At 38.9% G+C, this 20,773-nt stretch overlaps 5 protein-coding genes and 1 pseudogene across 5 annotated transcripts; 2 read left to right on the forward strand and 4 right to left on the reverse strand.

The window, feature by feature from the left end:
* Window positions 1-145: 145 nt before the first annotated feature.
* LOC126803702 (protein OXIDATIVE STRESS 3 LIKE 1-like) lies at window positions 146-703 on the reverse strand. The gene has a single exon (XM_050531458.1). The coding sequence runs from the start codon at window positions 701-703 to the stop codon at window positions 146-148; it is 558 nt and encodes a 185-aa protein (XP_050387415.1).
* Window positions 704-1,606: 903 nt separating this feature from the next.
* On the reverse strand, window positions 1,607-4,752 carry LOC126802018 (leucine aminopeptidase). Its single transcript, XM_050529533.1, has 4 exons — window positions 3,727-4,752; window positions 3,231-3,464; window positions 2,818-3,144; window positions 1,607-2,117 (listed from the first exon to the last, which is right to left on the reverse strand). The coding sequence occupies exons 1-4, from the start codon at window positions 4,708-4,710 to the stop codon at window positions 1,821-1,823; spliced, it is 1,842 nt and encodes a 613-aa protein (XP_050385490.1). The 5' UTR covers window positions 4,711-4,752; the 3' UTR covers window positions 1,607-1,820.
* A 3,613-nt stretch (window positions 4,753-8,365) lies between these two features.
* On the forward strand, window positions 8,366-11,361 carry LOC126802353 (protein TONNEAU 1a-like). The gene is made up of 8 exons (XM_050529969.1): window positions 8,366-8,521; window positions 8,848-8,980; window positions 9,083-9,171; window positions 9,256-9,378; window positions 10,459-10,589; window positions 10,698-10,723; window positions 10,795-10,930; window positions 11,084-11,361. The coding sequence occupies exons 1-7, from the start codon at window positions 8,435-8,437 to the stop codon at window positions 10,926-10,928; spliced, it is 723 nt and encodes a 240-aa protein (XP_050385926.1). The 5' UTR covers window positions 8,366-8,434; the 3' UTR covers window positions 10,929-10,930; window positions 11,084-11,361.
* Window positions 11,362-11,867: 506 nt separating this feature from the next.
* On the reverse strand, window positions 11,868-13,705 carry LOC126803703 (uncharacterized; annotated as a pseudogene).
* On the forward strand, window positions 13,642-16,172 carry LOC126802522 (probable adenylate kinase 6, chloroplastic). Its single transcript, XM_050530158.1, has 4 exons — window positions 13,642-14,000; window positions 14,074-14,214; window positions 15,003-15,275; window positions 15,696-16,172. Exons 1-4 carry the CDS (start codon window positions 13,704-13,706, stop codon window positions 15,837-15,839), a joined length of 855 nt encoding a protein of 284 aa, XP_050386115.1. The 5' UTR covers window positions 13,642-13,703; the 3' UTR covers window positions 15,840-16,172.
* Window positions 16,173-17,854: 1,682 nt separating this feature from the next.
* LOC126802826 (elongator complex protein 6) lies at window positions 17,855-20,264 on the reverse strand. The gene is made up of 5 exons (XM_050530534.1): window positions 19,998-20,264; window positions 19,789-19,861; window positions 19,361-19,566; window positions 19,105-19,251; window positions 17,855-18,243 (listed from the first exon to the last, which is right to left on the reverse strand). Exons 1-5 carry the CDS (start codon window positions 20,211-20,213, stop codon window positions 18,124-18,126), a joined length of 762 nt encoding a protein of 253 aa, XP_050386491.1. The 5' UTR covers window positions 20,214-20,264; the 3' UTR covers window positions 17,855-18,123.
* Window positions 20,265-20,773: the final 509 nt, after the last annotated feature.

The following is a 20,773-nucleotide window of genomic DNA, read 5'->3' on the forward strand; positions in this document are numbered from 1 at the left end:
TATAATTCAACGGCATAGAATATGAAAACTTGGAACGAGTAACAAAAAGTATGATTCTTCTGTGTAATACAATGGTATCATTAGCCGCTCATTACATATAATCATTGTTGTCCACATCCCCGCTACAAATTTCAAAGACAGTAACTTAATTAGGCATTGATGCAACCTCACCTTGTAGATCAGATGATCCATTACCAGGTTCCCTCCTACGGTAGGGATGTAGAGGAGGACGACCAAAGCTAGCTGATCTCCTTATGCCACCACCATTAATCTTCAGATCCCGGAAATAATAACCATCGGTCAACAGATTCTTGCGCTTTTTATTATAAGGATTGTCCGGCTTCGCAAGCTCCTTAACAGTAGACAATGATGACGCGTCTGCTAGGTTCGTGAAGGTCTTTGATCTACCATCGTAGAACTCAGATAGTCCTCTCTTGACAGGAAAAACCTCCTCAAGCTGGTCCATGGTGTCCAAAGGCGCTTTAAACGAGCTCTGAACCTCAGCCTCCTCACCCTCGGAGGACCCATTAGGCTCATCATCACTGTCATTACCAACTGACGACGAGCTCGAGCTGCTAGAGTCCTCCTCTAACTCCAAACGATGATCCTGATCAAAGCCTTTTGTGTAGAGCGACGATATCCCATGGATGAATCTCCTGGACCGTTTGATCATATAATTCCCACTATCCAAAGCAATAGACATGATGTTGGTTATGGTTCAAGCCTTCAAGGTTTAGAGCTTTGATTATAGTTAGGATGGAACCAACATAGAACCATAAATGGAAGTTCACAGCTATGATACTTTCGAACTCCTTCAGGGAATTTGAGTATAATGAGATAAGAGACTGCATGTATGATGAAACCGATCAGTGAGCTCTCCTTTTTTTCAAAGGAAAGGGAACCGGTATTCTTATCTGTTTATAATGAAACCGAGTCAGCTTTCCTTTTCCTAAAAGGAAAGGGAAACGGTATTCATATCTCTAACAACGGGAAAAGGTAAATTATCCCACCGTCACAAAGGGGAACGGTTTTTATCTCTCACAACAGCACTGCCAAGTTATGAATAGGGTTGATTACTTAAGTTGTGCAGGACTACATACTAGGCTTCAGCAGATAAGTTCATTTCATTCATACAGCATACCATTTGACTTGACACATTACCAAAAGAGAAATTCATATTATGATTTTGTACATTAGAACGATCCTAGGTGTTGTTCGTAAAAGGGTGTAGCTGTTTTTTGATGTTCTGTTGCAATGCCTATTTCTAAGATGGGTTTTGGCCATTTCTAAGATGAGAATGAATCGATTGTTACTCGCTGTTGGAAAAGGGGAATATGCCAGAGTATGGAGATTTTGAAACCTTCTTGCTAGATTTGTAAAACTTAACAAAGTGGTGAAATGCTTATATTTGGCAGAAGAAAAGTTCGCTCACTAGTAATAGTATGCATCCTACTTCAAGGATATTGACCCGGACACTTCACGAAAGTTTTTCCTTTGGGAACATTTGGGAAGTTGTTTGGGTACATAACCTCTAAATTTACCAATATATCAAGCAAACTAGTTAAGACTCATAAGTGAACTAACTCCACTTATAGGTAAACACATAAATACACGGCTACTTTTCTCGAAATTTGATTAACACCAACAGTGATCACGACTACTTTTTATTTACGAGTTCATATCAGCAAAAGACATCAGAGAATATGCAAGTATTCAACAGAATTAGCAGTCAAGACTAGCCTAGAGATCTCAGAGATTCAACTGCAATGATTAGCTTCAGAGTTCAGTATGTACTGTGACGTACAGTTCATACATCAATTCTAGATGTTCTTGCTTAGGATTGTCTCAACAACACCTTGAGCTATAGGGTGATAAGTTTCACGAGCCTCTGCAAATACCCTCTTGGCTAAAATCTTCTCCTCTTCTTTACCAGTGCCTTCTACAAGAGCAGTATATAGTCGGACAAGAAACTTCTTCCTCCCCACTGCCTTCAAAGTTTTTTCCACCTCAGCATAGTGATCTTTGCACTCAGAAGCAATTGCCAGCAGAAGAAATGCAACCTTCACTTCATAATCTTTCGTATCAGACAGATTGTAGCAAGCATTTAAGTCCAAAATCTGCAAATACGTAGAACAATAGAGAATTAAGGCTGACGTGTGTATGAAATTGAAACTCCAGTATCTTCTATGCTAAAGATGGGAATCTACAGAAAGTGTTATTCTGAGGACATAAGATAGACTGTAATTAACGAAGGGTAAATATAAATGCTAAACTAAATCGGAAACATATATTATAAAGCTATACATGAGAACTAATAGTTGTGTTTCCTAGCAGGGCCTCAGGGCCTACACAAAGTTTGGCAGCAGTTGGAGGCTTTTCATGTCCATAAACCAACTCCTGGATCTTAACATTCCAATTCTAGAAGCTTATGCTTCATGTACCAAGACAAAAAGTACACAGTATACACCCAGCTATTAGGCAATCTGCAAACTATTTCACTTTTCAATTCAAAAACATCCTTAGCTTCATTCAAGTGATAACAGAAAACATTGATGCATATAAAGAGACAAAATAAGTACTTTTGGTTTGTGAATTAAAGTGATGGATCCTAAAGTTATCTATGTAACTTCATACAGGTTGTGTAACAAAGAATGATTTGAGCTCACCTCACAGATCAAGTAGTATGTGGAACACTGATTTTCATACAATACAGTAATAACTCATATTAAATGAAGGTCATTATAGTATGTCGTTATAACTAAAGGTTGTTAAAAACTAATTCAAAGAAATCAAGGATTAGCAGGAACTCAATATTACCTGTGAAGCTTCAATAGATTTGGGCAGGTTCTCCAGGTAGAGCTCCCACTCCATCCCACCCCAGTCAGCAACTTCATCCTCCCTTGGCATCCTACCAAGCTTAAATTCATTTGCCATTGATAGAATCTTTGTATAGATGCTGGATACTGGTTCATAGGCATCAGGAGGGATACCAGTGCCCTCAGTCCACAGAGTCAAGTCAATCTCTTTCTCTATTCCAGGTAGGTTAGCTTTCAGAAATTCGAGAAATGTTTCGGTATCAATTGAGTTGAACTTGAAGGTGGCAATATACTTCTTTGTGAATTCGTCAAATGCAGGCCTTCCAACCTTAATATCCGGACCACACAAATACAATCAAAACTTTTTAAATAAGACTAATGTCTCTATATACAAAGAGGTCACAATCAACCTACCTGACGTTCAATGCGCCACAGAAATTGGAAACCTTTCTCATAAGGAACTTTAGAATACACATCGTCTGGGTCCACTCCTTCCTGATTGGTTTTCAGCTTGGTAAACTCCAAGTTATCCTTGAACCTCTCCATTTCCTTATTCAAACCCCTCCATCCGATTCCAATACTCAATGCAGCTCTGTCCTCACCTTGCACGGCCTCAACAATCCTCCTCTCCGCATAAGTTGTGAAACCCTGTCATAATAAGAACAACAAGCTCATCTCACTTGCAAACATAAACACTACACACATTCAGCCGCAAACTACTCAAAGTAACAGTAAGCTCCAATGCATTATCCAAGTTCTCCTCGAACATAAGTTACAGTCGAAAATACAGAACACGGAACCAATTAACTTCAAACCGACAATGCGACGAAACAAACAGTAAAAAGAAGGCATTTTCAATACTAAACTTGAATGTAAAAAATGTATGAAACCAGTGATAAAGTGGACGTACCTCATTCAACCAGAAGTGCTCATTAGTCTTGTTAGTGATCAAATTCCCCGTCCAGCTATGAGCCAGCTCATGCGCCACCAGCTGTGCGCCGCTCGAGTCCCCTTCCAGCACCGTCGGCGTCAGAAACGTCATCCTCGGATTCTCCATTCCGGCGTAGGGAAAGCTCGGCGGCAGCACCAGCAAATCAAACCTCTCCCACTCATAAGGCCCAAACAACGCCTCCCCTTGCATTATCATATCCTCAGCGCTCGCAAACTCCTTCGCCGCCGCCTCCAGCACCGCCGGCACCGCCTCCGCGTACACCCTCGTCCTCGGCCCCACCTCCCGGAACCCCAGCTCTCCGACGGCGAAAGCGAACAGGTACGGCGGAATAGGCTGCTCCATCACGAACTCCTCCACTACCCTCCCCTCCGCGCACCACGCGCCGTCTCCGCACGCCAGCGCCGCCCCCTCCCCGGCGATCGGGTCCCTCCGGTCGACGTGGCGCGCCGACATCACCGCGGAGAGCTGGCGCGGGACGTTCAGACGCGCCGAGTAGCAGACACGCGCCGCCGGGGTGTCCTGGCATGGAAAAACGGAGCGCGCGTGGATGGCATGGCACTGAGTGTAGACGAAGGGGAGGGCTTTGTTGAAGGTCTGCGGGGGCGAGAGCCACTGGAGGGCGGAGGAGGTGGGGGAGGTGGTGAAGACGACGAGGAAGGAGGAGTTGTGGGAGAGTGTGAGGGTGAGGTGGCAGCCTTTGATTGGGTGAGGAGGGGAGGAGATAGAGAAAGGGAGGGGGGAAGAGGAGAGAGGGTCGAGGACGGAATGGACGGTGAGGCCACGCGCGTCGAGGGAGAGTGGGCCGGAGTGAGGGGAGGGGAGGGTGAAGAGAGCGGAGGCGTGGATGGTGGAGGAGGAGAAGTCGAAGAAGAGAGAGAGTGAAATGTGGGAGGCGAGTGGGTGAGTCGAATCGGTGAACGAGTGAGGGTCGATTGGAGCCATCCAAAACTTTTTAGGGTTTTGCAGAGAGAGAGAGAGAGTGAACAAGTCAAATGGATTTGGGGAGAAAATAAAATTTCTGGGGTTATTTAGGAGGTACATTATATTTGGATTTATGTAGATTTATTTTAATTGATAAAAAATTTAGAAAATTCACGGATTTCTGATAAAATTAACGTATTTTTATAAAATTATTAATTTTAATTACAGACTTTTAACTGATTTTTATAAATTTATATTGATTTATAAAATCTACAAAATTCATATTAATTAACTTCTACATATTTTTTAGTACTTGTAAAAAATTTAAATTATCTTTTTTATTAATAAAGAAAATAAGATACAGTAACTGATTAACATGGATGGAAAATGATTGTTGGTCTCAAAAGCTTTAATTTTATGTGTCAAGTCTAGTCACGTTGACCATGTTTGTCAATTAGAAGCTTATAGGAACTTAATGCATGTTAATAAAAAAAGTACAAAATAATTTTTGTTCTAATCAAATTTATTAGGTGTGTATCTTACTCTCAATTATTTATATGAAAATAAGAGAAATCTTTCAAATTTAATCAATTTTCTCTTACGTACTTATTTCGTCGTTGTTGTTTAATTGTTAACATTAGACATTTGTCCACAAATGAAAATGAGATTTAGTAAGTACAACGATACAAGATAAGAACATAATATTAAGAAAAATAACAATCAAATGTTGAATAACCATATCAGGTTGTAGTAAAAAGAATTGGTAAAAAAATAGAAAATAAAGAAAACTAATGGAGAATGAAATCTTTAAATACAATGAGAAAAGTTCACGAAAAAATCCATGAAATTTTTTTGTCTAGGGGCTAGACAATTTATGGATTGTGGAATATATAATTAACATTGGAATGTCCATGAGATTTAATGAGTTTATAATTTCATAAGTATGAATGATATTTTGAATACCTAAAAAAAATCATGATTGAATACCCCCAGACTCTCATGAATTTCATAACGACTTTTTTAAATCCTGATCGAATACACCTAGACTTGTATAAATAATTAAAAGTTTATATTGAATACACCTATAATGCTAAATTCCATGGATTTCCTTAAAACTCTCACTAATTTCATATACAATATACCCCCCTTAAACTTTGGAAGGAGAAAAGGAAAAAACTTGCCCCGTCCAAACAAACGATTTTTATTTACATTGATCGTTTACATGAATAATCTTTATTGATAAACTAAATTGAAGGGTTAAGATCATGTATTTATATTCCTCAAGTGTGAAAATGAAAGAGCATTCTAACACAACATACTAGGTTGAATGCAAATTTTTCCTTTTATTTAGGCCATTTCTCCCGGAAAAAAACTTGTGTCCAACCTAGTATGTATGTGTGTATCCAAACTCTCGTTCAATTGCACACTTTAAAAATTGAAATACATGATCTTAACCGTTCAAAACTCTAGTTTATCAATAAAGATCACTACTGTAAAATATCAATGTAAACAAAAATCAGTTGCTCAGTCGATTGCATCAAAATAAATAAACAGTCATGATGAAAGTTAGTAGTCTTATGATCATCCGACAATTTTGTTTGATGCAATCGACCGAGCAAACGATTTTTGTTTACATTAATCTTTTTACATTAAGGATCTTTATTGATAAGCTAACCTTTTGAATGGTTAAGATCTTGTATTTCAATTTCTCTAGTGTGCAAATGAACGAGAGTTCGGACACACACATGCATACTACGTTGGACACAAGTTTTTTTTCGGGAGAAAGGGCCTAAATAGCAGGGAAAAACTTGCATCCAACATAGTATGTATGTGTGTGTCCGAACTCTTTTTTATTTGCACACTTGTGAAATATAAATACATGATCTTAACCGTTCAAAAATTTAGTTTATTAATAAAGATCATTCATGTAAAAGATCATTGTAAATAAAAAAAATTGTTTGCTTGATCGATTGTATCAAACAAATGAACAGTCATGGTGAAAGTTAGTAGTCTCATGATTAGCCGTCAATTTGTTTAATGCAATCGACTGAGCAAACGATTTTTGTTTACATTGATCATTTTACAGTAATGATCTTTATTGATAAACAAAAGTTTTGAACGGTTAAGATCATGTATTTGTACTATCTAAGTGTATAAATAAAAGAGTGTTCGGACGCACACATCCAAACTATGTTGGACGCAAGTTTTTTTCTAAATAGAATTGGAGAGAGAATCAAATACGTTGCGGGTATAACATAAGACTAAAATTTAACTATATACTCACCATGCTGAAGGTTGGTGGGTGGTGTTGCACTGTTCACAGAAGCCCGGTGGGGAGACCCCTATTTTTGTATTATTTACATCACTAGCACTAGATTACTTTGACTTTTTTCGGACTTTTAGTGTGTATCAATGTCTTCCTCTCAGTCTGAAGCTTCTAATCTGTGAATTCCAGAATTGTTCTTAGAATACATCCATAGGTATCAAGTCCACTAAACAAGCCCCAATCAATTCAACCATCTCTATTTGCCAATCCTACTCAAACTTTTTGTCTTTCACTCCAAATTGATTTTTTTTTTCGATATTTCACTTTTTTTGCTTTCAACTTCTTTCATGTGTTTCAATTTAGAATCTGTCGATTTTAAACTTAATTTGAATCTATGTTGATTAGGCATTGTTATTAAATAAAATTTAGAATATCGGGATTTGGGTTTCTCATCAGCGGCATCATATGTAAGTCCTTCTAATCTCGGCAAATTTGGTTGTTGCTGCATGTTCTTCTATTTCAAATTTTCAATTCAATTGTTATCGATAATTTGTAAACTCAGGATTTCACAATTTGAACATTGGGTTATAAAGGTGATATTGGTATGAGTTCAACAACATTTGGTTGCAAAAGGGTGGGGACAATTTTCGTTAATGTGGCAACTAATGGTACTTAAACATGTATTTGAATTTCGTTAAGTTATGTGTTTTTATATTCTTATGAGATTGTGGAAATGAGATGTTCCATATAAATTTCTATATTTATTCTGTTAGTTTAACAAGTGCTAGGGTAAAAATAGAAAATGAGATTGATCTAGGTTTTATCAGATTGTGGTCGACTGGTTGGCGGTAGTTCTTTAGTTTAGATAAGAGACACAAATTAAGGAGTAGGGATGGAAAATTGGCGCCAAAATTGGAATTGTTGGGTGTCTTTCTCAAGGTAAAGGGCGGGAAAAACATTGCTCCTCTCAGATGAGGTTAATTTTGTCTTTTAACCCTCCTTGTGGGCCTCAAGTACCTGCCACGTCACCAAGATAACGGAAAAGTTGAAAAAAACTAACGGAAGTACTTCAATGATAGCAATACTAGAGTCTGGGTATCACATTGGTACGATTAAGAGTTGAGGTATCACATTGGTAGGTACACTAGAGTTGAGGGACTGTTGGTGAAAAAAACTCTTTTATTAACCAAACCGAAATCTACATTCAGTTCGAAACTTCGAATCTCGAGTTTGCCTAAACTAAAACACCCGACGTATCTGTATCGGGTTAATCGGATTCGACAAAACAGGGTAATTAGAGAGGCTAATCAGTGGGCTTAGTTAAAAGTGTAGACCCACACACTAAATGAAAACTCCACCCATCATTACTACACCCCAACTCTTCTCGATTCGACAAAACAGAGACATCCATCTTCTTATAGAGCTAGTGAGAGAAGAGCTCTCTCTCTCTCTCTCTCTCTCTGAAACCCAGAAACAAAAATGGACGACTACACGAGGGAGATGATGGACCTCAAGACCCTCGTCACTCGCACCCTCGAGAAGAAGGGCGTCCTCGCCAAGATCCGGGTACCAATTTCCCCTTTTACCCTCCTCACTTCTCTCATTTCATTAAAGCTTTCACCTTTCGATCTACCCAGTTTGAATTCAAAGTTCAATTTTTGACCCAGAATGAGGTTCTTCCTCATTGGGTTGATTGCTGAAATGTGTGGCCCAGTTTCAGTTTGACTCAGTCTAGAGGGTTTTGTAATTCAAAAGTTTGAAGCTTTGGAATTTGAGAATGCGATCCCTGTTTAGGCTGTGATTTTTTTATCTCTGGGAATTCGAGTGTTGATGTGAATAGGAAAGGTTAGATTTTGATATGGAACGTTGATTCTTTTGGGTTGCATTTGTAGGCTGAGCTGAGAGCAAGTGTGTTTGAGGCGATTGAAGAGGAGGACAAGGTGATTGAGAAGGACGAAGGCTTGCCTCCTGCGCTATTGGGTAGCTGCAACGATCGTGCTAGGCAGCTTCATGCTTCTCCTTCGGGTACGAGCCTAATCCAAATGCTTGTCATTTTTTTGATAGAAGTGTTTCGTTTTGGTCTTTTGGTTTCGTATGCTTTATATGGCTTTGGCATTGTCGTTGTAGGACGATTGCTTACGGCATTGATATGCGAGTACTTGGACTGGGCGCAGCTGAACCACACGCTGAAAGTTTATCTGCCCGAGTGTAATTTGGTAAGTGAACTTTTTGGTGCCGAAAGTTTTGAGCTTTGTAAATAGTGTTGCTTCTATACTAATAATGTTGCTAATTAATGTCAGCAAAAAGATTCTTGGAAAGCTGAGCTGAAAGACTTAAGTAACAAGAATGGATATGACCTCAACAGAAATGGGGATAGTGGTCCTTTGCTTTTGGATGTGCTTGAAGGATTTTTGAAGTTTGAGGTTTGTTATTATCTGCTGTAAAACTGTTTAGTTTAAACTCAATTATCGCCTATAGTCTTACATGGGAACATTTTATTTGATTTGAGGTACCTTTGCCTGATCATTATGTTCAATAATGAATCAAATGCTGGTTAATTGATTCATGACAGACTAGTTATATTGGCATCTGAGTTTATATGCTCAGAAGGCGATGTACATGTTTAAAATTATCTTGGTGTGTTTTTCTGTTTTCCATACTTGTGTTCAATGGACAAATGAACTTTGATCAGGTTTTGATATAAAACTTGGGTGTTGGATAGAAGCTTTTAGAAATCAATTTGGCATTAGTTCTGTGCTATATTAGTCGGTTTCCAGTTGTCCAAATGCTAGTTTTTAATATAGGGTATCAATAAGGAATCACTTCTCACCTGCCATTTGACTATTAAAGAAGTCATAAGAAGTGACTTTACGCCAGGAATACAATAGATGCATAAAACTGTAGGAGTTAGGAAATAGTATCCTATAGATCAATAAAAAGACCGCCCTTTGCGGTGCAAAGTGTGAGGGGCATTGTTCGATGATTACCTAGGAACAAGCAAAAACGGTGTGTTGTTCTCCTGTTTCTGTTTGCTTGGTGATTTGAAATGCATCATTTCAACAAACAAGAGAGGACTGGTTTGTAACATACGGACGTTTCCACTTTTTTTTTTATAGAAGGGAAGCCTAAAATAACTTATGTCTAACAACAGGAAGGTAATGGTCGGGTGAAATGAATAGTTATGCTGTTCATGGTGCATTGAGCAATAGTGTGTGGATGCTAGATTAATCACATTGTGTGTCCATTGCTCTTGTAGGATTGAACTGATTTGTGCAACTGGTCTTTAGCTGGTACATCAATTTCCCTGAATAAAAAAAAAGACAGTAGTTGGTAATCCCTAGAGTCTGGTTCTTTAAAGTGCATGTCTAGCATGATATTATGAGTTACCATGTTTTAATGATTTTGCATCCGTACTGAAAACTGATCTATCCCTTTGTTACGTGATTATTTGTTTGCAAATATTTCTTCATATGAGTTCTTACAGCTAGAACTTGTTGGTACAGAATTTGTCTCAAGCAAGGGGTACTGGAAGAAGGCTAACTACTTCAGAAGCAGAGTCGTTATCTAACCTGGACTCTCGAAACATGCGAAGACCTTCATCATCTGTTGCTGGGGGCCTACCTCCACTGGGAAGGTGGTGAACCTACCCTACTGCATCAATTTTTATATATTTATTTTGTCTCGTTTTGTTGTTCTCTTGAATCTCTTGATTGATATTAATTTATTTGTGTGCTTATGATAGGCCTGGTGGTGCTTCCCAGTCATCTGGTGAGTGAAATGCTATATCTTTCCTCTATTTGCCTGTCTTTGTCCTATATCTGACACAATCTCACATTTAGATCGAAGAGGTGGATCCTCCATGTCTAGCCACAGGAAAGATGAGTACAATTGGAGATATGACAATGAAGAGCTTCCAGAAGCCATGGAAAACCTACAGTTGGATAAAAAAGCTCGAAACCTAACCACATCCTGACGGTACGTTCTGAAACCCTGTTAACCAATATTCACATAAACTTCATGAAACACTTATGTTTCATATAAAACTGAAGTTCAGCTGAGGGTTAGTTGGGCACTCATAGTTCATGTGCATTGTTTTCTAAGCTTCATCTGTATGACGTGACTGTGCAGGCACGCCGGAGATGGAAGTAGTGAGGATGACAGAAGGTCTGACCAGATGTAGCTGAATCAAGTGATGATGATGACAGCCTCTGTTTAACTGCACCTGTATTTTATTCTGTATTTTCATCCTTTGATGATAAGTAGTTTTATGTAAGGATCATACTGTACTCTCTGATTTGATCTTAGTGCGCGCTTTTCTGAGCGTTCATCTGTATTTATTTAATTACATTTTTGTCCCTCTTTGGAGAAAACTTAATATCAGTTCCTCCCTTCTTGCTTATTCTCAATTGAGTCAATTCATTTCAGTTTTTCATCTTCAAGTTAAATTTGTTTGGAGGGAGAGACAACAGGTTATCACCGGAAAAGTGGGATCCCTGTTGTAGTGGTAATAGCAGAGTCCTTATTGCGACCTTTAGCTCTTAAAACTTGTATGGTCTAGCTACCTGTTGCTCATATCAGTCTTATGGAAGTGATTTTGAACTAGTCTTAACTATCATCGAACAAATTGACCGGATTCGGGTTTAAGAAAAAATCAGCCAGCAACAGCAGAGAAGCAGTAATCAAATTCATTGAACAAATTTACAACTTATTGTCTTTATTTTCACAATGACAAATCACAGGAGGCCAATATTAACAGAGTTGCCCAAGGGTAAGAATCCAATCGCCTTTCGGCTTAATTGGGTCTTCAGGTTTAAAGAACTTCCGATGCTCAAAAGTCATCTATGATTGTAAAATTTACCCTGCCCAAGCAAGAGTGCCCAAATGATATAATGCCAGCATAGAGCATCAGCTCTCAAAAAGATTCTCCAGCATATTACTGTTTGTGGACCATTTTTCTGTAATCTGTGCAAAATAATTGAGTATAAGACCCTCAACCTTCAATGCGAAGAGGTGGAGTAAGAGGCTTTGGTAATCTACATTAGAAACATTAGGCCATTTGAAGAATTATCATAAAATAAAAGTCAAGAAGCAGGCTTACTAGGACCAAGTGATGAAGAGACAAGCTATAAAGTTGTGAATTTCAAGCCAGTTTGGGTTTTAAGAATATCAACAAACTTCAAAACTCCAATATAAAGGGCTGAAACACACTCCACTTCAAATTTAATTTGATATCTAAGGTAAATAGGAAAAGCAAACTAACCTTCCTTGTTCCTCAACAGAGCAGCAGCATAGCTGTTGAGGGGGCTCTCTGGGTTTGGCTCTGCATGCAAGAACCAATAGTCAGGCAAGAATGTAGATGTTTACAAGAAAGTTCATGAAAGTAAGACAAAGCTGACCTCCCAGTAGACTTAGAATGGACAGAAGAACAGTCCTGCAATCATAAGCAGAAGACCACTTGTCCTATTGAACTAAAAGCGAAATCAACATCAGCTGGAGAATGTACAAAGAAGGAAGAAACTAAGCAATATTCGATATCATCCACCAAACTTCTGAAATTGGATAGGAATTTACAGTGTTCTTGGGATAAGGACACTGACCCTATGGGATGGTTCCAATCTAAAGGGTATTGACATTTGTAAAGTCCCCAACACATCAATTTCATATACATTCTACTAACATTTAGATTTTAGATTTATCCTCCACACACTACTTTCCATTTTATCATTATAATTATCTTAAGACCATGAATCGATCTCCTTAATACTAGAGACAATGCAAGCATCATATGGTTAACCAACACTTGACCATATTAAAGACAGTGAGTAAGAGTTTTCACACTTCATCCTCCTGAGTTTAGTAGCACAAGACTGGAATCAGTTTACCAAAAAAAAAAAAAAAGACGGATACCTGCAGGATGTCAAGGCAAATGTTGCCAAACTGATCAACATTTGGATGGAAGCACATTGTCTCAAACTTGACTAGTGGTGGCTTGAAAGGATAATCCATTGGAAATCTCAAAGAGAGTTTGTAAGATAAACCCTCATACAAAGTTCCTTTACCACCTTCGATTGTGCCAATCCATGTAAAAATGCTCTCACCTTCAGGAAAAGCTGATACTCCGAGTTCTCCTCCACTCATCTGAAAGCAAGGAAAAATAGATACTGAAAAGTGAGAGTAGAACATAATTATCTGTAAGAACTATAATAAAGAGTAGTTCAGAGGATATGATGAAGCCAGTGCTGAAGATGTAATATATATAAAGGCTAAATCCTTCAGAGGATATGTGAAATAAAAGGCATTCACATCCACTTACTGGTACAAAAATAGTATTACATGCATAGATTTCGATTGGTATGGTATCAACAACAGTTAATTCTTTTATTTACTACGAGAAGCTGATCAAATTTGTTTTGTGTGGGACCGGACACGTGTTGATTGTTGAGTGGCTCCTGGAAGTTTGAAAATGAAAAGGAAAGAAAAAAGGGGAAAACGTTATAACGTGGACTCATGGAGAGCGTAGCGTTAGATTTTCACCCACGTCTGAAAGCCAAAAGCTCAAAAAGCTAGTAGAACACTCCTGGCTTTTAGGAAAAGCCAAAAAAACAAACAAACAGAGCAGGAATCGCCCCTTCTTATTTTCACAGAGAAGGCGCAGGTTTCTGCTTTCTCTCGCAGCACTTCTGAAATAATTGACTTTTGCTTCCCTCCTTCCTCCAGGCCTCCTCCTCCTCCTCCTCCTCCTCCTCCCATGGCGGTTCTGAGATTGAGAGCAGCGGCGGAATTAGACCGTTTGGCAGTCCGGAGCTTCCGGTCTTCTTCGTCGTGGTGGAGAAATTCCGAAACTGACCCCAAGGCGGCGGCGTCGCAGCTACCATTACAGCGCGACGTGAAGGACAGAAATGTCCAGTGGGTCTTCCTCGGCTGCCCCGGCGTCGGCAAAGGCACCTACGCGTCCAGACTGTCGACTCTGCTTGGCGTGCCTCACATCGCCACCGGCGATCTCGTCCGCGACGAGCTCTCCTCCAAGGGGCCGCTGGCTCATCAGGTTGTTTTGCTTAGGGTTCTCAGCTTTCCCAATTCGGAATGTTAGTTTTGATTGGATGTGATGGAATTTGCAGCTGGAGGAGGTTGTGAATCAAGGACGGTTGGTTTCGGATGAGATTATAATTGACTTGCTGTCCAAGCGACTAGAAGCCAGCTCCGCTAAGGGTCTAACCGGCTTTATTCTTGATGGATTCCCTCGCACAATTCGACAGGCGGTGAGTTTCAGACGAAATCTTGTTCAAGATTGTTGCTTTACTTGTTCATTGTCAGCTGTTTTTTTAGCATTGTTATGTGGGAACTATGTGGTTTTAGTGTTTAAACTAAGTTTAAAGTGAGGTGTGGTGTCGTCGTTGTCTTCCATGACATTGTAAATTTGTTATGAGGGTGAAAGGTGTTTGAGTTCTTGTCGGGGAGATTGATGTTACTACAAAGGCTAGAGGAAGTTCTTGGATGGAAATGTGGCATGATTGAATTGGCATGTAGAAAGTTTCATGATAAGTCATTGCAGCTGTGGAGCATTTGAGATTAGTCGGTGGTAGAGTTGATATATACGCATGAGCCTGTGGTGTTTGAGGAGTGATTGCTCGGTTTATTGTGTTATAATTGTTGAAACATGGGTCTGTGTTACCATTGCAATATGTTTGCTTATGGAAGTCATGCTGTACTTTGTTTTATATCTTACTTTGATTTTGATCTCTCTTGCTTCATAAGCAGATATAAGTCCATTCCTCAGTTCCTTTGATGTCCACATGATTTGGAACCTATGTCATGATCATTAGATGAACATTGTGCATTTTCACAAGAATCCTGATGTTGTGGGGGACTTGTCATGTCATGTAGTGTGACTTCCTTTACTTTTACAATGGGCCGTTGACATTCACTGTTTTCTGTGTGGTGGAAATTATATTCTGACGTTCCTTAAATTCAGTTATCCTACCTGTCTCTGTGCCTCTCAATCAGTTATAACTTATGACTTGCCTTCTAAGGTTTTCTTTCTTTGCAGGAAAATCTAGAGGGAGTAACAGAAATTGACTTGGTAGTCAACCTAAAGCTTCGGGAAGAGGCTTTGCTTGCAAAGTGCCTTGGAAGAAGGGTTTGTAGTGAGTGTGGAGGAAATTACAATGTTGCCAGCATTGACATTAAAGCTGAGGAGGGAAACCCTGCCATGTACATGGCTGCACTTCTTCCGCCTCCACATTGTGCATCAAAGCTCATCTCACGATCCGATGACACTGAAGAAGTTGTTAAGACACGACTACGTATTTATAATGAAATGGTACTGTTTCTGCATCTTTAAAAGTTCTCTTATATCATTTCAAGGAAGCCTACCTAGAGTGTAGTACATTACTGAAACACTGCTGTCTATAGGAATAACTGATCAAGGCACTCAGCCTTTCTCCTCCTTAGGATTGATCACTCAGAGATTTGTATGTATATAGACAATGTAAATGATAAAGCCCTTCTGTCATTATTGATTCTTTAGAACATGTGACAACATTGAGTACAAAAGTGGGACTTGTCTTCCTAGCTTTTATGAGTATCCAATTATATATTGGCCGGTGAAGACATGATTATGCCATTAGTCTTGTCCATTTAAATGAGAACACTATAATCTCACCTGTGGTGTATAAAAACAAAATCTAGGAGTTTGTTTCACTTAATGATTCAAGTATCTCATATAATGCTGTTCTTGCAGAGTCAACCCGTGGAGGAGTTCTACCGCAGTCGGGGAAAATTGTTAGAGTTTGATCTTCCAGGAGGAATTCCAGAATCCTGGCCAAAGCTGCTTCAAGCTTTAAATCTGGAAGACCATGACGACAAACAATCTGCCGCAGCATGATCTGTAAATACTGTACCAATATACATTAGACCAGTTGGTTTCCATTGGGTAAAGCTAGATCATTCATTCTTTGCATGTCAGGGAAGCTGGTGCATGTAATTTATAATTTGAAAGGAAATACTTCAATTTGCAATAAGAGCACAAAGAGGCACATTTCCTTTCAGAGTTGTGTAAGTGGCCATGGGTCCTGTTTGGCGAGGGTTAAGCATTGTAATGGTCAGTCGGGTTGTTTGTTTGAATAATAATTATTTTTATGGGCAGCAAGATTCAGCACAGTGCCATTTTGCCTAAGAGCTAATTGGTTACCAGGAGTGAATCGCAAAACTTTTTTTTTACTGTTGAGTAACTGAGGATAGGACATTGATCAAAATTCATCAAACTCTGATAATCTGCTGGCGCGGTTGGTACGTTTTCCTTATGAGTTGTTCCAATATTTCCAGGATATCACTCAATCAATCTGTGTGCTACTCTATTTTTACCTATGACCTGAAGTAATAATGCCTTACAACCTCTCTAGCATAAGTAACCTGTAGGAAACCAAAATCTTGAACCGAATCCAAAACTTATGAGCTACCTTATGATCTTTTTAGCTTCTCACCAGAGATGCTGTTTCAATATGGTAAAGTTAGGCGTGAGCTTTCACGATATCCGGGCTATGCCGCTCGATCGGTGTCGAATCGTGGCTCCGAGTCTCCTTCAATAACATGTACTCGAGTTGGATGGTCATGCACTCATGCCTCTGCTTGCATTTTTGAACTGTCTTATGGACCTTTTTTCTGTGATCACATCACTCCACTTCCTACAACTATCTTTTCAGTCTTCAGATTTGGTGGTAGACAGACCAGTATATTTCTTTATTCTGAGCACGTCTTTTGCGCCTGATTAGCATTTGTTCTGTGTAAATGTTTCATCTTTTGCTTTTCACTGATCTTTTCTTTGTTTTCATAATTTGTGATTCAAGATATTGTTCTGTGTAAATGTTTCGTCCTTTTCTTTTCACTGATCTTTTCTTTGTTTTCATAATATGTGATTCAAGATATTGTTCTGTGTAAATGTTTCATCTTTTGCTTTTCACTGATCTTTTCTTTGTTTTCATAATATGTGATACAAGATAGAGCTCACCAAGTTATATATAAAGCATTATATCGAGAAAAAAAGTTATATATAAAGCATGTGAGATATTAGAAGATCTGGACGGACTGGACCTATACATATCTCCACGAGATCTTTGATAACTATGAGTCATTTTCATGTACATGACAGGTTTTTGTCACCTAAAAGTATGCAATCAAATTGAAAATGCGTATAAAATCAAGCCTAAAATCAATGCTGAGACACGAAACCAACTCGTGAAAACTGTAGCATCCTTAACAATTTCAAGCAACAAAAGTTACTCTTCAAATTATATTTTCTACATCCTTTGTCATTGAAGTCACAAATTTAACGATTCAAATAACAAAATCTGCATAAGATCGATATCATATATTTACATTACAGAGGTAGCATATGTTAGTGCAAGAATTCATATTACCTCTCTAAACTGCAAAAGCAATTCATCTATGAAGCTATAGAGGTATGAAAAGTGAATAAAGAAAACTGAAAATAATTATAAACAGGACGACCGAGGTTGTTCACTTTCGTTGTGAAAATAGGTCTTGGTGGCTTTCCCTTCATGCCAATAACAAATGGTTCGGTGGCTCCCCAACCATACCCTCAATCCTATATTCCAGCTTCCGCAAACAAACAAAAGAAGGCACACTAACTAGTGCATACCTAATATCAAAGCTATGTACCATGCGTTATATTCTGACTGTACTCGAATCTGTTAGGGATACAAAGGTGGCCTTGTTTCATTCGGATTTGCAATCCATAATTGATTCAACGAGGGATACCATACCAACAACAATAATTAAACCATGATATGACGTTGAAAAGTAGAGGTCTCACATCCAGAAATTGAGATACAGAGAACATCTAATGACATTTTTACTACGCAGTGTTTCATGCTTATTCATACACATTAGAGAACAAAGTAGATGCTCAAAATTAACCAGGATAACTTTCATTTCGAGGGTAAGGTTGTATGTTAGGTGTACTAGAAACCGTCTAAAAATGAATTGGTTACAATAACATCAGCTGAAAAATTGGAATAACAGGTCAACATTACATTCCCAAGTGAGAAGGGATGCTTGGCAAACTTGCCTAATCAAACACTTTGAGAGCTCCCATGTAGGTAGGTATACGCATCCACAATTTGAGATCCCTCAGGTATTCAAGGTCCTCATCAAGTCCTGCTTCCAGGATAGAAATACTCTACACTATTTTCTTTGACCTTGAAATGCAAATTACACAGCTTGTTTCTTGATCTCTCCCCATCATCAATGCTCTTGTTCACAACTGTCAACTGCAACCGATAAGAACAAGGGAGGATTTCGTGAGATGAGATATACAATGGAAGAAAGGATTGTAACAAAGCCAACTCCTCAAGAGGATACAGCACTGAAATCTGAAATGACAGAATTTAAGACACTGAAATCCTGTGGGGTGCTTACTGTAGTGTGGGTGGTATAGATGGAAAGATAAAAAAGACTGCTTGAATCCCATGGTCAGGTGGAGAAAGAAGACCTGTGGGAGAGAGTTAAGCTTCAACTTCCAAGGATTTTAGGGATTATAATCTTCTTCCATCATTCTTAATTGGCAAACACTTGTAAATTAAACCCAAAGCCTAATCCTTGAGTTAGATTAACAGTTGGCCTGCTAAGCCTCTGTTCTATGCTGTCTTTAGTTCTTTTCTGAAGTAAACCAGTAATTAATATCCCAAAAGAAGGGAACCATATAGAAATGATATGAGCAAGCACAAAAAACATACTACACAGTCAAGGAAACAAACAGGAGTTTTTCCAACCACTCTCTTTGGGTGAAGCCTTGCACCCAACTACAACCATAACCAAAATACCATTACCACTTTCGTCAAGTACTCTCAAAATTTTCAAGATCTATCCATAGAGAAGTATAATAGGATCAACACAGATTATCTAGCAGTCTTAACATTTCCAAGATCTATCCAAAGCGACCTATAATAGGATCAACACAGTTTATCTAGTAGTTTCACAAATACCTGTTTTTATCTGGTGAACTACCTTTAAGATTAGTAACATAAAAGAAACAAGAATCTTAATTTTATTTAATAGAAAAGCTACTTGAAGAATCGCGAAGCAACTATGTGAACCAAATAGTGAATGAAAAAATGTGTTCTAGAAAGTACCTGTCCATGCACATCTGAGGCCAAACCAGTGGCCAAAGGTTCTGCCTTTATCAGTATATCTGCTAGGTACTCCATCTGTAAAAGCAGTGTAGGCCTCCCCATGCCTGCATAGATGTCCTCATGATTGAGCATGACTAAAGAACATCCCTGTGACAAGAATAGGAGCACTAATTGCAATCAATATAACTGAACCGAGTGAGAGTATTACAACTGGAAAAAAAAAAAAACAGAGAACAGTGCAAATAGATTTCCTTACAAATTCTGATACTAAAGTGTGGCAGTAATGCAGAAAATCTAAGACAAGATTCGTACGTCCAGACGCAGTCACCTCCATCAGAGAGACATCATCTATCATAACAGTAACACAGTTCTCGCTTTCTTGAGACAAGGCACTTATAATCTCCAGAATTTTCCCAAACAATTTAGCCAGCCCACCATCTCCGCCATTCCCATCATTTCCACCTAAATCAATTACACACGACTTAATATCAATAATCTCAATCATAGAAATCAACAAAACCCCTGCATGCTCCAAAAACAACTACTACTTTGAGCACCAATATTAACAGCTTCATATCGATTAACTAACTACAACAATATGATTTGATCGATTTCGATGAAAATACTAAACAAAAAGCTTATTGGTATGTAAAAAAGAAGCCCCTTTATACCTGAATTTCTCACCTGGCCAATAATCTCCAATCATATCAATGAAAAAGAATTTATTACTGTCCCTTTGCGCAGCTAAATTACAGCCCTGTAGTCAAAACGCACCCAAAAAAAATCCCAATTCAAATTCAAATTCGTACATAAAAGAACACATTTTTACATATGAACAGGTAAAATTCAGCAATAAAGAATCGAACTTTAGTTAACAGAGTTGGTGGGTTTACGAGTTTTCGGAGGATCCGATCGTAGTGAGTAAAGGGTTGGGCGAAGGCGACGAAAACGACGACGTTGGAGGAGTGAAGAGGCTGAGAGAGAGAGCGCTTGAGGAGGTGGTGGAGGACGAAAGCGGCACTGGTCTCGACGCAGTCTTCGATGAGGAGAACGCGGCCGGCGAGGCGTTGAAGGCCCAAGGCTTCGTCCAATAAGCTTCGGGTCTCCATCGTCTTCTTCGCTGAAGCAAGAACAGTGGAGTGTTTAGGGTTTAAGGACTGTGAATTTGGGGGTTTTGATTTCAACGGTTTTTGTGGTTTGTGGGATTTCTCGTATATAAATGGGTTTTTTTACCGCGCACTTTCCCACTTCCCTCTTCATTTTTCAAGTTTTCACCCCTCCCTTGGTTACCATTTTACCCCTCTTTCTCGTCTGAGGTTGAGAGATGGGGGGGGGGGGGGTTCTCAAACGCCGTGGACGGCACGGTGTCGGCGGACGTTGTGGTGGCGAGTCATTGTTTCCCCTGAATGTTATAAGATACAAATTGGATTGGTTTTGTATGACGGAATGTTGTATTGTTGATAATTAATGATAATGTACGATGCAGATGATCGAGTAGTGAAAAAAACGTTACACTCGGGGAGATTAATAACATGTTGAGAATGCGTATTGGACTATTTGAGAAATCTGATTAACTATACTGGCGTAATATTGAGAATTTTGTTTTTAAAATGTTCTAACACTGGTCTTGCCACACAAGTCTGGTTACTTTTTCATCATGACTCATGAG

Source organism: Argentina anserina, chromosome 7, assembly GCF_933775445.1.
Source record: "Argentina anserina chromosome 7, drPotAnse1.1, whole genome shotgun sequence".
Lineage (NCBI taxonomy): Eukaryota > Viridiplantae > Streptophyta > Magnoliopsida > Rosales > Rosaceae > Argentina > Argentina anserina.